Raw genomic sequence first — 12,078 nt, forward strand, 5'->3', positions numbered from 1 at the left:
GTTGTATTGTACCGGAAATGTTTCTCGTTCTGACACGTCGACCATGCTTATATTTAGAAAACCAGCAGGAATTCTTCAAATATTCAAAATGAAAACGCTGCTCATCGTCTATTTCCTCTTCATCTTTAATTTCACCCACGTCAATTTACTCGAAGTAACCTTTTCTAGTCTCTTATAGAGTGTATTAATATTTTTTTTAGACTGGTCCTCCAGGTCCTATAAAAATCCACGAAATCAATGAATGTAGTGATTCTCTTAACACCATCGCTTTAAAAGCTACCGTCGATACGGCTTCAGATAAAACTGACAGTTTCTCGTTGTCGTTTACTCTACCAGAAGACAAAGAAGGCGACCTCTCAGTAAGTCCGATTTTCCAATTTTAATTTTAATGATAGTTTTTCAGGTAAGTGTAACTGCTGAGAAATTTGCGAATGGTGGATGGAATCACTGCTACGATACCGAAAACCAGCTACTGGTTCCTTTCGCTAACACTTTTGCCACTGAAGTTTGGAGTCGTTTGCGTGCTCAAATGCAACCGCCAATAAAAGACACGACGAAACTACCAGCTGTATGATTTTAAGTGAACTTAGCTCGGTTCTATTCTCTTTTTTTCTAGGGGACTTACAAGTTAGAAAAATTCAAAGCAACTCACGGAGAGCTGAATGCACCTCAGGTTTTCTACGGGAGATACCGAGCTGAAGTTTATTTCGCAGTTGATGAAGAAGACTTGGTGTGTGTCAAAGTGGAACTTGAAATTTTCGAACCTTCGGCATCGTCAATGATGGGGTAGAAATGATCAAAAAGCTATAATAAATCCTCATGCAGAACTCTTTGGTTTTTTATTCAAGTTTTTGTGCGTAATAACGGAGTCCCAGCTGTGAAAACTCCGAAATCATATTTCAGACGCCGCTTTAATTAAAATTATTTACTTTGGAGGGCCCGTCTTTCTGTCCCAAAAACACCAGTTTAATCGCTTCTCCAAAAGAATTACCTGCGGCAAAAATCAATAGTGTCGTCTAGTCTCCGAGCGTCACAACGAAGATGGGATTTCAGGATAGGTTTTGCATAATTAATGCCACTGCGAAGAAACAGAGATGAAGGAGCTTATCTCTGCGATGTCATTCCCAGCGAAACACTGATTATTAAAATCTCTAGTGATTTTATATAGAAGGAAAAGTGCGGATTGGGAACTTTAGAAATTTTTAATTCCATACTTGAAGTGTCTGCAGCTTACATAGTTAAAAGCTCTGTCATTTTGAAGCGGAACTGCATCCGCATCGTGACTGCGTCTATCGTCGGAACTGCAGTGTTTCGACCCTCTGGAGATCAACAAATTATATGGGTCGGGCCCGACGTGCTTCTCTAAACTGCGGTTCTCTTAAATATTTATGTCTCTTTGTTGGTCTACAACTTTCCAAGTCTGTCCTATGTCCACATAGTCAACGGTAACAGCCTACGAGAGCTTTTCTAACGAAGGGACAAGAAAATAAAATTTGCGTTCGATGGGGTGAAGGCACCGAGATTACGAAATCTGAGCATCTATGAGGCAAGAATCTAACCAATTTTATTAATAATTTATTTTATATTTGGTGATTGCTTACAATATAAAGTGCAGGACTATCTACTTACAACTTCCTACATGATTATCATAGTTATTTATGTACAAACGTTTAGAGATGCGTTCTAACGTACAATAAGTCATCTCTAATGTGGCAGTTGTTATATTCTGTCGCCATGCCTCACCTTCTCCTTGATTCATATCAAAATAACGAGAAAACTAAAACGTCCAGAAAAATATAATGCAGAGTCCTATGTACAGAGTTTATCGACGTAATTGTTACTGTGGCTTATTCAACCACAAATAATTGCTTCACCATTATCCTAAATCACTAGCGATCCGTTCAGTCCCATGGTAATCCGTTTCATTATTACAATAAGTATATTACAATATTTGCTCCGGTCTCTATCGCAAACAAACATCGGGCAAGACTGTACAAAATATATACACAGAGTTAACAGTTCTTAAATCATCTTTCTACATAAACTACAATGTTAAATAGCGAACATTTGAGTCTTTCATCAGAGCGCCGCGTAGAAGTTTTTATGGAATCGTCCGAGGAAACTTTTCTTTTTTATTGTTAAAAGTAAGGAAATGTGTCGAGTCTTTGTGTTTTACTTTAAAATCTTTTCACATAATGAGTAAAGTGTTCGCTTTCATTCTTTTATTTTCAGAGAGAGCTTTATGAAGTAGCCGGATTTCATGCGAAATTTTTATATTCCGTTTGTACCGAGTGGATTTCTGAGTGACGTGTTCGTGTTATCTTCCTGAATTTTGCATGCAATTACATTAAACGTGTGCCAAGTCAGATAGCGGAACTCCTAATTACTACACATACAGATTATTCATACGTTAATGTAAAATTATACGGTTGGGCCGAGCGTATTTGGACGTACAAGGGGGCTAATATTTGCTTTATTGTTATTAGGTTATCTTGCGGGATATTCCGAACAACTTAATTAGGCTTGCCAATATTTGCCCCATGTGCAGTTCGGACTTGTCGAATTTACTAGTGGAGAGACCTAAAAGTGCATATGGTTAATGTTTAACTTTATGCATTGTGGTTGTTAGGATTTGGACTATTTCAGGAGTTTGCTGAGCTCTAAGTTTAATTCAATCAAAGTTTATTCATCAATTTTCGATCGAAAATGTTTAAGCTCCAAGTAAAATTTATTTAGGTAAATTATAACATTTTTATTTGTATTTCAAGAGTATTTTTGTTTATTTTATTTCCAGTTGTGTATTTGTATTTCAAATTTTCAATTTAACTTCCACTGCGAATGATTTACAAAACAAAATAAACTTTTAATAAATTATTATAAAACTCAAAAACCCAACCACCCTGTGTAAAAAAGTATGTAAACCTTTTTTAAAAATCTTTTAGAAGTTTTTGATTTAAGTTCGTTTTTATAGCGTTATGGATATTTGAACATCCCTCGTCTAAATCTCCGATTTTTTAGTTTTTCCCAGTCGGCAATTTTTCAGTTTTCCCTGCAATAACTTAACGGATTAAACTTCCCTAACTGGATGTGTTTCAAGTATCTCCCGGTCAGTGACAAAGTAATAACATTATGTTATCCCGGAAACGATCCAGGACCGGAAACAGCGACTCTCTATCTAACTTTTCAGTGGAAAAGTGTTATCAAATATTTATGGCGAACCGAGTCCTGCCTACGCCGCGATTGTAGATAACAATGAATAATATTCACCATATTGAAATTTGTCCCGAAGGATCGTAAATTGCAAGAAAAATCGAAACAGTGAGAAATGAACAACGCAGCAATTAATTACACCGCTTTTGTTCCTGCTAAGATAAATTTTGCTTTTAAAGAGCCGTGGGCTGAGAATTGAAACAATTTGGAAAGGATCAGTTTAATGGGGAGAAAAAGTCGGTGGTACACATCCAACTGTCAGATTTATTAACGCGGCAGTTTTGAATCCTGGGGAAAAATTCCGTTGTTGTGGTGTAGATCACATCCGTCTCGCTATAAATGTAAATTATTTCGTCCCTCGCCTATTACATATTCAAGCAAGCTACGTCTCACTCTCTCTTATTAGAAAATGTAGCCTTGAACACAATAGGGCGATAAAATACCAAAATGCAACCATACAACACTGCATATGACAGAACGAGGGCGGAGTTTAAAAATTAAAACACCACAAGAGGCGGTCTTGAGGGCGGTGCTTAATAAAGTCACGTTTTTACGACGAGTCTCCCTCTGTTTTTATTTATCTCAGCCGAGAATTTTAAAAATAACTCATAAAAACGCCAATCTCGTGATAAAGTGTCTATTAAGTTTTTTCGAACCGTCCCCGATCGTATTTTTTATGACAACATAACAAAAAACTCGATAATTTTACGATCCACAAAATTGAATAAAACCATTCTCGAGTTATTCTTCTATAAAACTAAAATCCGGGGAAAAGTCGAATTTCCTTTCGTCAACGTTGTGTAAACGGATTAATTTTTGGTTGTTTTGTTGTCCTACATTTCTCAAGCGATTGAGTCGAAGGTTGCAAAACAGTCTTCTATCAATCAGTGTCTTTGTTAATTGAAGCTTCTGAAATTTCCAGAAGGGGCGGCGATCCATCAGGTTAAATTGTTGCAGTTTGTTGTAATAACACTATTTCGAATATGCGTAAACACTTTTGTTGTGAAAATATGTTCGTGCCGCATGAGCAATTTTTATTGAAAAACATCGCGATGACGCTAATGCTTTGTAAAATCAACAAACAACCGCCACAAAATAAATGGAGTGATACCAACCTCACATCATCAACAAAATAAATACCAAAGGTGCGAACAGTAAATTTTCGTGTCTAGGTTGCATTCCTGCGCCTCATAAATCCTATTTCCAGTGCGAATTATGAGGAGTTCGCATGAAACAGCTCTTAAAGATTTTAAAATAATTTCCCAGAGGAATTTAATTTGCCTTTAAAATCCGAAGTTTGATTTAAGTTTGTTTGATGGTTGGGAAGAGTAAAAATCCTAATTTCATTATAAAGTTGTAAATAAATTGTAGCCAAAACCCAACAAAAATAAAAGGGAAGTTTGAGGAAACTTTAGGGACAGAACCGATTAGAATAATACGAATGTGTTTGTAGTCACGCTAACGTGACTTTGGCACAAAGACGGGTAATTTGAGTATGTCGAAAAACTTCTACGCTCCGTCAAGTTCAACAAAATTGGCATCAAATTATCACAAGAAATCGTCAAAAGTGAAGGTGAAAATCCATCCAAAAATGACAAAACCTTTAACACTAAGCAACAACTTCTAACTTATCTCGTCCTTTTAAACTGTCAGAGCGAACAAAGCTTTCGGAGACAAAATAAATCTACGCTTTGAACGGTCCGACAAGATTAAACACTTGATGTTACTTATAAAGTCAAAAATAGCTGTAGAAAACAAACAGCATTGTTCTCAAGATCACTACATGAACGGCGTTAAGTCCTCTAATGATTCAAAGGAAACACAGCGTCCTCAAAATTTGATTAAAACAACTCACGACGTCACTTTTGGCACAATTTATTAAAGTTTCCTGGTGACTTGTAGCGCGGTGGGTTAGGCGATTGTCTCTATTCACTTACGGGGGCTGTGGCGACTTCGCAGGGACATGACCACAATGTGTCACTTTTGAGTGTTGTGTTCGTGAGGAAAAATCAATAGAAATTACTGTTTCCAAACAAATCGAGTGGACGATGAGAGCTCAATTTGTTCGGGTAAAAATGCGCTCGAGGGGTGGTCTCATTCAGATGTTTATCGTCCATTTACATCTTCGATTGGTTGCGGTGACGCGCAATTGGTTTTTGGACGACAATTAGTTGCAAATTGACCGAATCTGTTGGTGACTGCATTTAGTGAGCTCGAGAAGTTTCAAGCTCGGGGCATTTCAATGCAACAGCTTAATTTAAATAAAATATGCGGGATTATTCGGGAATTTAGATGGGCAAACGAGGGCTCAAGAATGGTGGATGCGCCGGGAAACGGCGCGCGATTTGAAAATGATTGGAAACAAATACAAATAAACAAACAATTGAACAAATTTTTTCTTGTTTTCTAAAAACGAATTCATCTTAACCACCATAGATATGTTGTCAATGAGACTTTTTCGGCAAAGATTAAATGTAATCAACCACAAAATTTGCGAATGCAGTTCCGATGCGGCTAACTGCCAGAAATCAATGATTTTTCCAGGTCATTCTTATTGTATCTCCATTCTTATACTTATTATCATGCAAAACTGAACAGTGAGCGAGTTCCGCCACGACCGATAGAAAGATAAATGACTTAGCTCACTGCTCGAATTTCCTTCCTTACTTCTTTCATTTCCTATTGAACTCATTCATTATTGCTAAGCATAGTTCAAAGTACACACAGTTCCGAAGCTGGTCTGCGAAGTCACCACAGAAACCCGTCTGGAATCACTGAAAGGCACCGGTAGATAATAAGTGAGCATAGGGACGGACGAACCGACAGACAGTTGACCTCATACGGTCGTTTCTCTATCCACGTGTATATATTCTACAGGAGGAGCCTTGTGTCAAGAATTCAAACTGTTATCCAAAAGCCTAGGGCCGGTGAGAAGCTTCTTTTTGGCGAGCCGACGCCGGCGTCGGACTCGCAACCTGTGTAGCGTGAGACACACTAGAAGCACTACTGAAGACAACACTGCCGCAGCCGCCGCCAACGCAGCTCCTGGTAAAGAAGTGAGAAGTTTGGAGGCGGCACCACATTGCGCCTCTGATTCGTCCCATCCCGAAGGACAGTGGTTTTTACCGTCGCACCAGAGACTCGCGCCGATGCAAGCGTCGAGTTCTGGGCATTTATGGGGACACTCTAAGTCTGTTTCGTTGGCGGTGACGTTCACAGGGACTTGGAGTTGCTGGAGGAGAGATGACCGAGAGCGGGAGATCTCCAACCAGCTGAAGGCGGAGATGCCGGGCTCGTTGCTTACCCATTCCACGAGGAAGTTCGGGGGGCGTTGGTGGACGGAGGCGAGACCTTCGCCCCACCATTCTTCGCTGAAAACATGGACTGCGAGGGGTTTGGCGCCGGGCTCTGCAGGACATACAGCTCGCACAAGCTTTGGAGGGCGTCCGGAGTAAATGAGGACGCGGTTGTTGGTTGGGCAACGGGTGGTTTCCTCCGTGCGCGGCTTCAGAGGCAGAAAAGCTCCCCAACTGAGGAGGAAAAGGCTGCGGTTGTGGCGGGCTTCCACCAGCCAGGGCATGCCTACGCAGAGTATCTCGTTGCGGTCGATGGGGGGAGTGTTAAACTGGACGTCGCCTACACAAAAAAAGAAATTGCACGTTTTCTAAAAAAAAATACACGGAAATTACCTCCATATCCCCTCACACGCTGCTTACGAGGACAATCCGGCATCTTCACCACCTCAAACGTGGCATGAAAATGTAACACAGTAAAATCTTCGGTGATATTCATGTCTCTGGCAGTGAAATGCAATTCTAGAATCCTAGAAGCGGATAAGAACACTAACGGTTTACTACTCAGCGAAGAGTTATCACAAATGCAGCCGCGTGGCATCCGTACGTCTTTCCATGGTAACTCCCAGACGCTCAACTCCGTCACTTTAACACTAGAATAATGTTCACAAACCGGTCGTCCACTATGTGGATCCACTACAGTTTCACACGACTGGCTCAACCCAAACGACACATTATTCACAAGAAGTCTAACTCGTTCGCCTAGATCGGCCTCAAAGCGATAGACACAGTGCAGATCTTTTGCACCACCACGACCGTACAAGAACACGTTTCTTGGATTCGTTATTTCACCTAAATGATTCTTTCTAAAAATGCGATAACAAGTTTCCGCTTCTTTGCCGGGCCAGAAGTCACCACCTAGTCGTGTGTCTATAAATTCGTACTTTAGACGGAAGGAGGCGGGGTGGAGAGCGGTACCATCCTCTGTGTGGTGCTGCAGAACTAAAGTTCGGCCGGATGATAAGTAACTTTCATCTAGAGCACACGGTCTGGTGACTCTGGTGGCGTTGCTGAGAGCACTATGGTCGCAAAGTCGTGGAGGTTCGTCGCATCGGTCTTCCAATAGAAGAGCACCGTCCCAGATGCGTAACCTGGTGGAGCAACCACCTCCTAAGGAACTATTGGTAAGGAGAGCGTGGGCGCTTTCGCCGACTAAAAGAGCTCTTTGGCTGTAAGACACGAAGCTAACCCAGACGAGATCATGGGGGTACCCTCTGAATTTATACGTGCACGTCGTGTTCGGAGGGAGAGAGTGCCGAGGACTTACTAAGCGCCCTTTTCTTCCTCTCCCTGTCCAGATTTCATCGCTATCAGGACTAGTGGCGTTCACATCAAACTCGCAAAAACTGTGTCTAGAGTAGTCTAAGGAGTCAGAGTCTGCGAAGATGACGTCCACGTCTAATTCGAAACCTCGAAGCGGTGAATGCGATGGCGGTGAATGCAGAGGGATACTAAAAGGCGATGAGTGAAAAGCGACTAACATTTCCGGTCCTCTGGACACAACTCTCGGTAACCAATCTCCTCCGCAGTATTTTGCGAGCACTGGATCATTCGTTGACCCCCCATCGTAGAAAATCAAGTGGTCTCTTTCTCCAGTACAGTCCCTCCATGCTCTTAAAGCCCGAACCGTCTTATTCAACCCAGCTACATTTATCGATCTCTTCATGTGCATCTTATGCGCCGCTTCTTGCCGTACTGCAATCATCGCATGTTTACACGTCGGTACAAACTTCTGACGAAGACTCCAATAACACGACACGTTCCTTGGGTACATCCCTGGATAATTCGGTGATTGCAGACGACACGGTTTACGATAACACTCTTCAAACTGACGAGTACAATAAGTACCTGGTGCAACTTGCCCACGTTCTAAAGGCGCAGCCGGAGACCCGAAACGCACCACGGCTTCGCGACGGGAAACAAAGCGGTACCGGAGTTGGAACTTCAATGGAATTTGAGGGGATCCGAAGAGTTTAATGCTGACGGTGACGGTGGAAGTCTCGCTGTAATAAGCAGCAGGACCTGAAGAGGTTCCGCACCAGGAGCCCCCGGTGAAGGGGCGACCTAGTTCGCTTAGTTGCATGTAGCCGTCGGGGCAGCCGTCCAGAGCGGAGGCTTCGTAGCGGCCCACTTTAAACTCGTCGAAGATGATCTGGAAAAAAAAAGCGTTCAAGTCCGACAAAATATTTTTTATTGCCTCTACCACAGTTTGCTCCGCCCCTGAACCTATGAAAATATGTCGTATCGTTAAATTAGTGATAAGCTGATAAGCAGATAAGATGGGAGTCGTTTTTTTGCCCAAACTCGAGTAATTAATTTGGTTGGTAGTTTTTATTAGAAAAAACTGTAAAAGGGGGGGCGGACGAATTTCCTTATCTCTACCAATTGACGAATGATTCTTATGAGTTAATCACTAATTAACACGACGAAACATTTTCATTGGGTGAGAGGCGGAGTAAGGGAATTATTGCGATAAGAGCACGCACGATAAATAAAACATATTCCAGTCATGTACTTAATCAAATTTCCAAAATCCACAGAGAATCCCAATTCTTGAATTTTCTAGATTAAGATAGTTTTTCAAATTGAAGAAGAAAAAAAAGTGAGAAACTTTGAAGAGAATTTTACACTTTGGGATTATGCAGAGGTTAGCATCAAAATATTTTATGCATTAACTGAGCAGCAATTTCTGCGGAGTTAAATTTCCGACATCTTTATAATGAATAGAAATTTCTATCCCCTTTCGCGGTTGAGGAGGTCTGGTGCAAATTGGAAAAACGCCGCCTTTCGTGTAGTACAAGGACCCCCTGACATATTGCTGTCGTTCACGGCAGAGCCGGTTTTCGGTCGGTAAACATCGTCTTCAGAATCCCTCTTCCCATAAACAGATTTGAGGGAATTAGCGGCGTGTAACAGCTCCAAAGAAAGATGGCCGAGCCATTATCCTTGATAAATGACAGGACAATTATATGACGGTCGCCAGGAGGAGGAAAAGAGCGAACGCTATCATCAATCACACTAAGATGTTCCAGGTACACAGTCTCAAGCTGCCATCATTTGAATTATTTGCTTAATAACCCTTGGAAATGATATTGGCGCAGCGCTCCCTCCACTTTACATTCGTTAAATTTGTTTTCTAACTTTTCTTTAATGCACTCCCTCGAGGCCCTTCAGCGGAAACAACTTTAAGATTGCGGTTTAGCCTTAATAGGGTTTTTCCATTCAATATTTCGCTGAAACCACCCTTTAATTACGACCCTAACAAGAAGCGACGCTCGTCTTGGTCTTCAGAGTTAAACCGTGAGGTTGGTCAAGCCGTTAAACTCTGATTTGTTGCTGTTGGTTTTATGACAAAGAAGCGCAGCGTTATAAGAAAGAGTTGCGGGCTCTTATAAACTTGGCGGCGTTTTTGTCGGTGGTGCAGATCTACTATAAACTTCCCGTACTGCGAGCCAATTTTGTTAAAGACAAGTTTAGTTTAGTTGAGAGAGTTAATATTTGCTGTGAACTTCCATTGTTTACTGCTCGTGTATTCCCTGTCGTTGGTTTTTACACTCAGTTTAACATTTGTGCCGTTTCAGAGGCGATATTATTGATAGATGGACGTTTTCTTTATTTGGAATTCTTCGGGTCCTTCACGTGTGAAATTCTTAAAACTTTCAACCATACGAAATGTGAAAAATGGTGGAGGCGCCGTGAACAAAGAAATTCTATTCCAAGATAGGGACGCTCTCTCATCAACTGATGAATATGAAACCAGTTTAATTTCGTCTGTAAATATGTCGGATCTTCAAGTTGAATTAAATCAATGTTGAAATGCAAAGTTCCCTATTTGACTTTATAATGGGAGACATGTGAAAACTGAAAGCTCTTACGTTCGCGTATGGCCTTTGACGGTTAATAAACGGAAACGTCATTAATGAATTTGATTTAAATTCAAAATGTTCAGATCTTTGATAAAAACGTTCACAGGGGTGTAAGACGAATTGGTCGTTATTCCCGGCTTTAGAGGTACTAATTTTTGTTTTATTGCAGCAGAAGGAGAAAACTGATTGACTTACAACCCACTTTTACAAGGAAATATAAATTTATGTGGCGTGGCTAATTGAAAACGAAGAGAGAGCTCGGAAAATACTTCAAAAACTCCCAGTATAACATTATTAAAATAAACTCCACAATAAACGCGAGTTGTGTCTGACAGCATCCGCTCCAGAGTTCATGACCCGCGCCCAAAATCACTATTATTACCGCTCCCAAGGGCGTTGTAAATGTTCCCGATTACAACCACTTGTTAACGTGAACCAAACTACCACTATTTTTACTCAAAACAGAAAGTCCTTAAATTATTTCGTACAAACACGTCGGACCAATTTTGCTTACTGAACCGAGTTCTTAGATTATATTCTATTGTTTCACTCAAGTTCATTGTTGTTGCAGCTGAAGTGCATTATCTATTCACTGGAGGTATATCAACCGGAAACCAGAAACATGTCCAGTACTGCGGCTTTCATAATATTACCATAGGGATTCAACTCTGAGTGTATACATATTACATTATTCCCGAAATTCGTGGGACTTGCATGGGTGACATGCGATAACAATATAATTCTAGGTGGACATGGTATTAGGTTGTTACATATTTTTAGGAACTTGCAGACTGTAGAGAATTAAACTCGTGTTGCTACAAATAACTACTTATGAGCTATTTGTTTATGTACGTTTGTAACTCAATGCTTCTACAGAATATTACACTTGCATATAATTTTAAATTTCAAGTTCTCAAACTTAATTCCTTTACCTCAACAACAAACTTTTCAGACTGTTTTTGTTGATTATCTCAGTTCAAAACTTTAATATTCAAAATCAGATTACTTGGGGACAAAATTTACCTATTTCAACAAAAATCTTCCAATTAGAAAGTCTTTTTCAAATTACAATGATTCCTCAAGTATCAGAGACCTCTGTGAACAAAGCTAGCTAATTGGTCCAACTTCAACTTAAAAGCTCTTCGGATTGCCTTTGCTAAACACTTCAACATCTTCATCTCAATAGCTTTTCGGTCTGTCTTTTGATAGTTAGATTAGTAAGCTAGTTATTTTAATATCTATAGGTAAGTCTTAGTGTTTTTTCAAATTACATCGAAATCAAACTTTAATTTAAAACAACAGACTTCTTTGAGAACAAAGTGAGCACAACTTCAACATCAAACTTTAAATTCAAACATTAGGGAAATTGGAGAACGGTTAGCTTAACTTAAATTGATTACTTCAACTTAAAAATATCGACTCTTGGACATCAAATTGTAATTGAATTAATTAACGCTAATTATAAATTAACTGTTACTAATTTAGAATGTAAGCGGCCCTTAATGAGTTGGAAAATATCTGCAGCAGCACCAATGTCTTGTACTACGAGTTTGTTGTTAATTACAAGTTTAATTAATTTACGTGAATTTTGAAGTAACTTGTTGTTTTGTATTAAGTACGAAACCGATCACGTTTTGAAGTCAGTTAAC

At 40.2% G+C, this 12,078-nt stretch overlaps 2 protein-coding genes across 2 annotated transcripts in view; one reads left to right on the forward strand and one right to left on the reverse strand.

Moving 5' to 3' along the window:
* The first annotated feature begins 28 nt into the window (after positions 1–28).
* On the forward strand, positions 29–827 carry LOC148171524 (uncharacterized). Its single transcript, XM_088041957.1, has 4 exons — positions 29–154; positions 201–359; positions 404–568; positions 617–827. The coding sequence occupies exons 1-4, from the start codon at positions 44–46 to the stop codon at positions 788–790; spliced, it is 609 nt and encodes a 202-aa protein (XP_087898083.1). The 5' UTR covers positions 29–43; the 3' UTR covers positions 791–827.
* A 5,265-nt stretch (positions 828–6,092) lies between these two features.
* LOC148171525 (uncharacterized) overlaps positions 6,093–12,078 on the reverse strand; it is a 107,160-nt gene continuing 101,174 nt past the window's right edge. Inside the window, exons 5-6 of the mRNA XM_088041136.1 lie at positions 6,900–8,715; positions 6,093–6,846 (exon numbers count right to left, since the gene is read on the reverse strand). Of these exons, the coding sequence (XP_087897262.1) occupies positions 6,101–6,846; positions 6,900–8,715 (2,562 nt within the window). The 3' untranslated portion in view covers positions 6,093–6,100. The remainder of the gene's footprint in view (positions 6,847–6,899; positions 8,716–12,078) is intronic.

Source organism: Gnatocerus cornutus, chromosome 7 (genome assembly GCF_029298725.1).
Source record: "Gnatocerus cornutus isolate USDA-ARS CGAHR chromosome 7, icGnaCorn1.1, whole genome shotgun sequence".
In the NCBI taxonomy this organism is placed as follows: Eukaryota; Metazoa; Arthropoda; class Insecta; order Coleoptera; family Tenebrionidae; genus Gnatocerus; species Gnatocerus cornutus.

What these genes read in the sequence shown, in the direction of transcription:
- LOC148171524 (XM_088041957.1), top strand. Translation starts at nt 44, where the DNA reads ATGCTTATATTTAGAAAACCAGCAGGAATTCTTCAAATATTCAAAATG. An exon ending in CCCACGTCAATTTACTCGAA is followed by an intron (nt 155 to 200) that starts GTAACCTTTTCT and finishes TATTTTTTTTAG; the next exon opens with ACTGGTCCTCCAGGTCCTAT. An exon ending in ACAAAGAAGGCGACCTCTCA is followed by an intron (nt 360 to 403) that starts GTAAGTCCGATT and finishes ATAGTTTTTCAG; the next exon opens with GTAAGTGTAACTGCTGAGAA.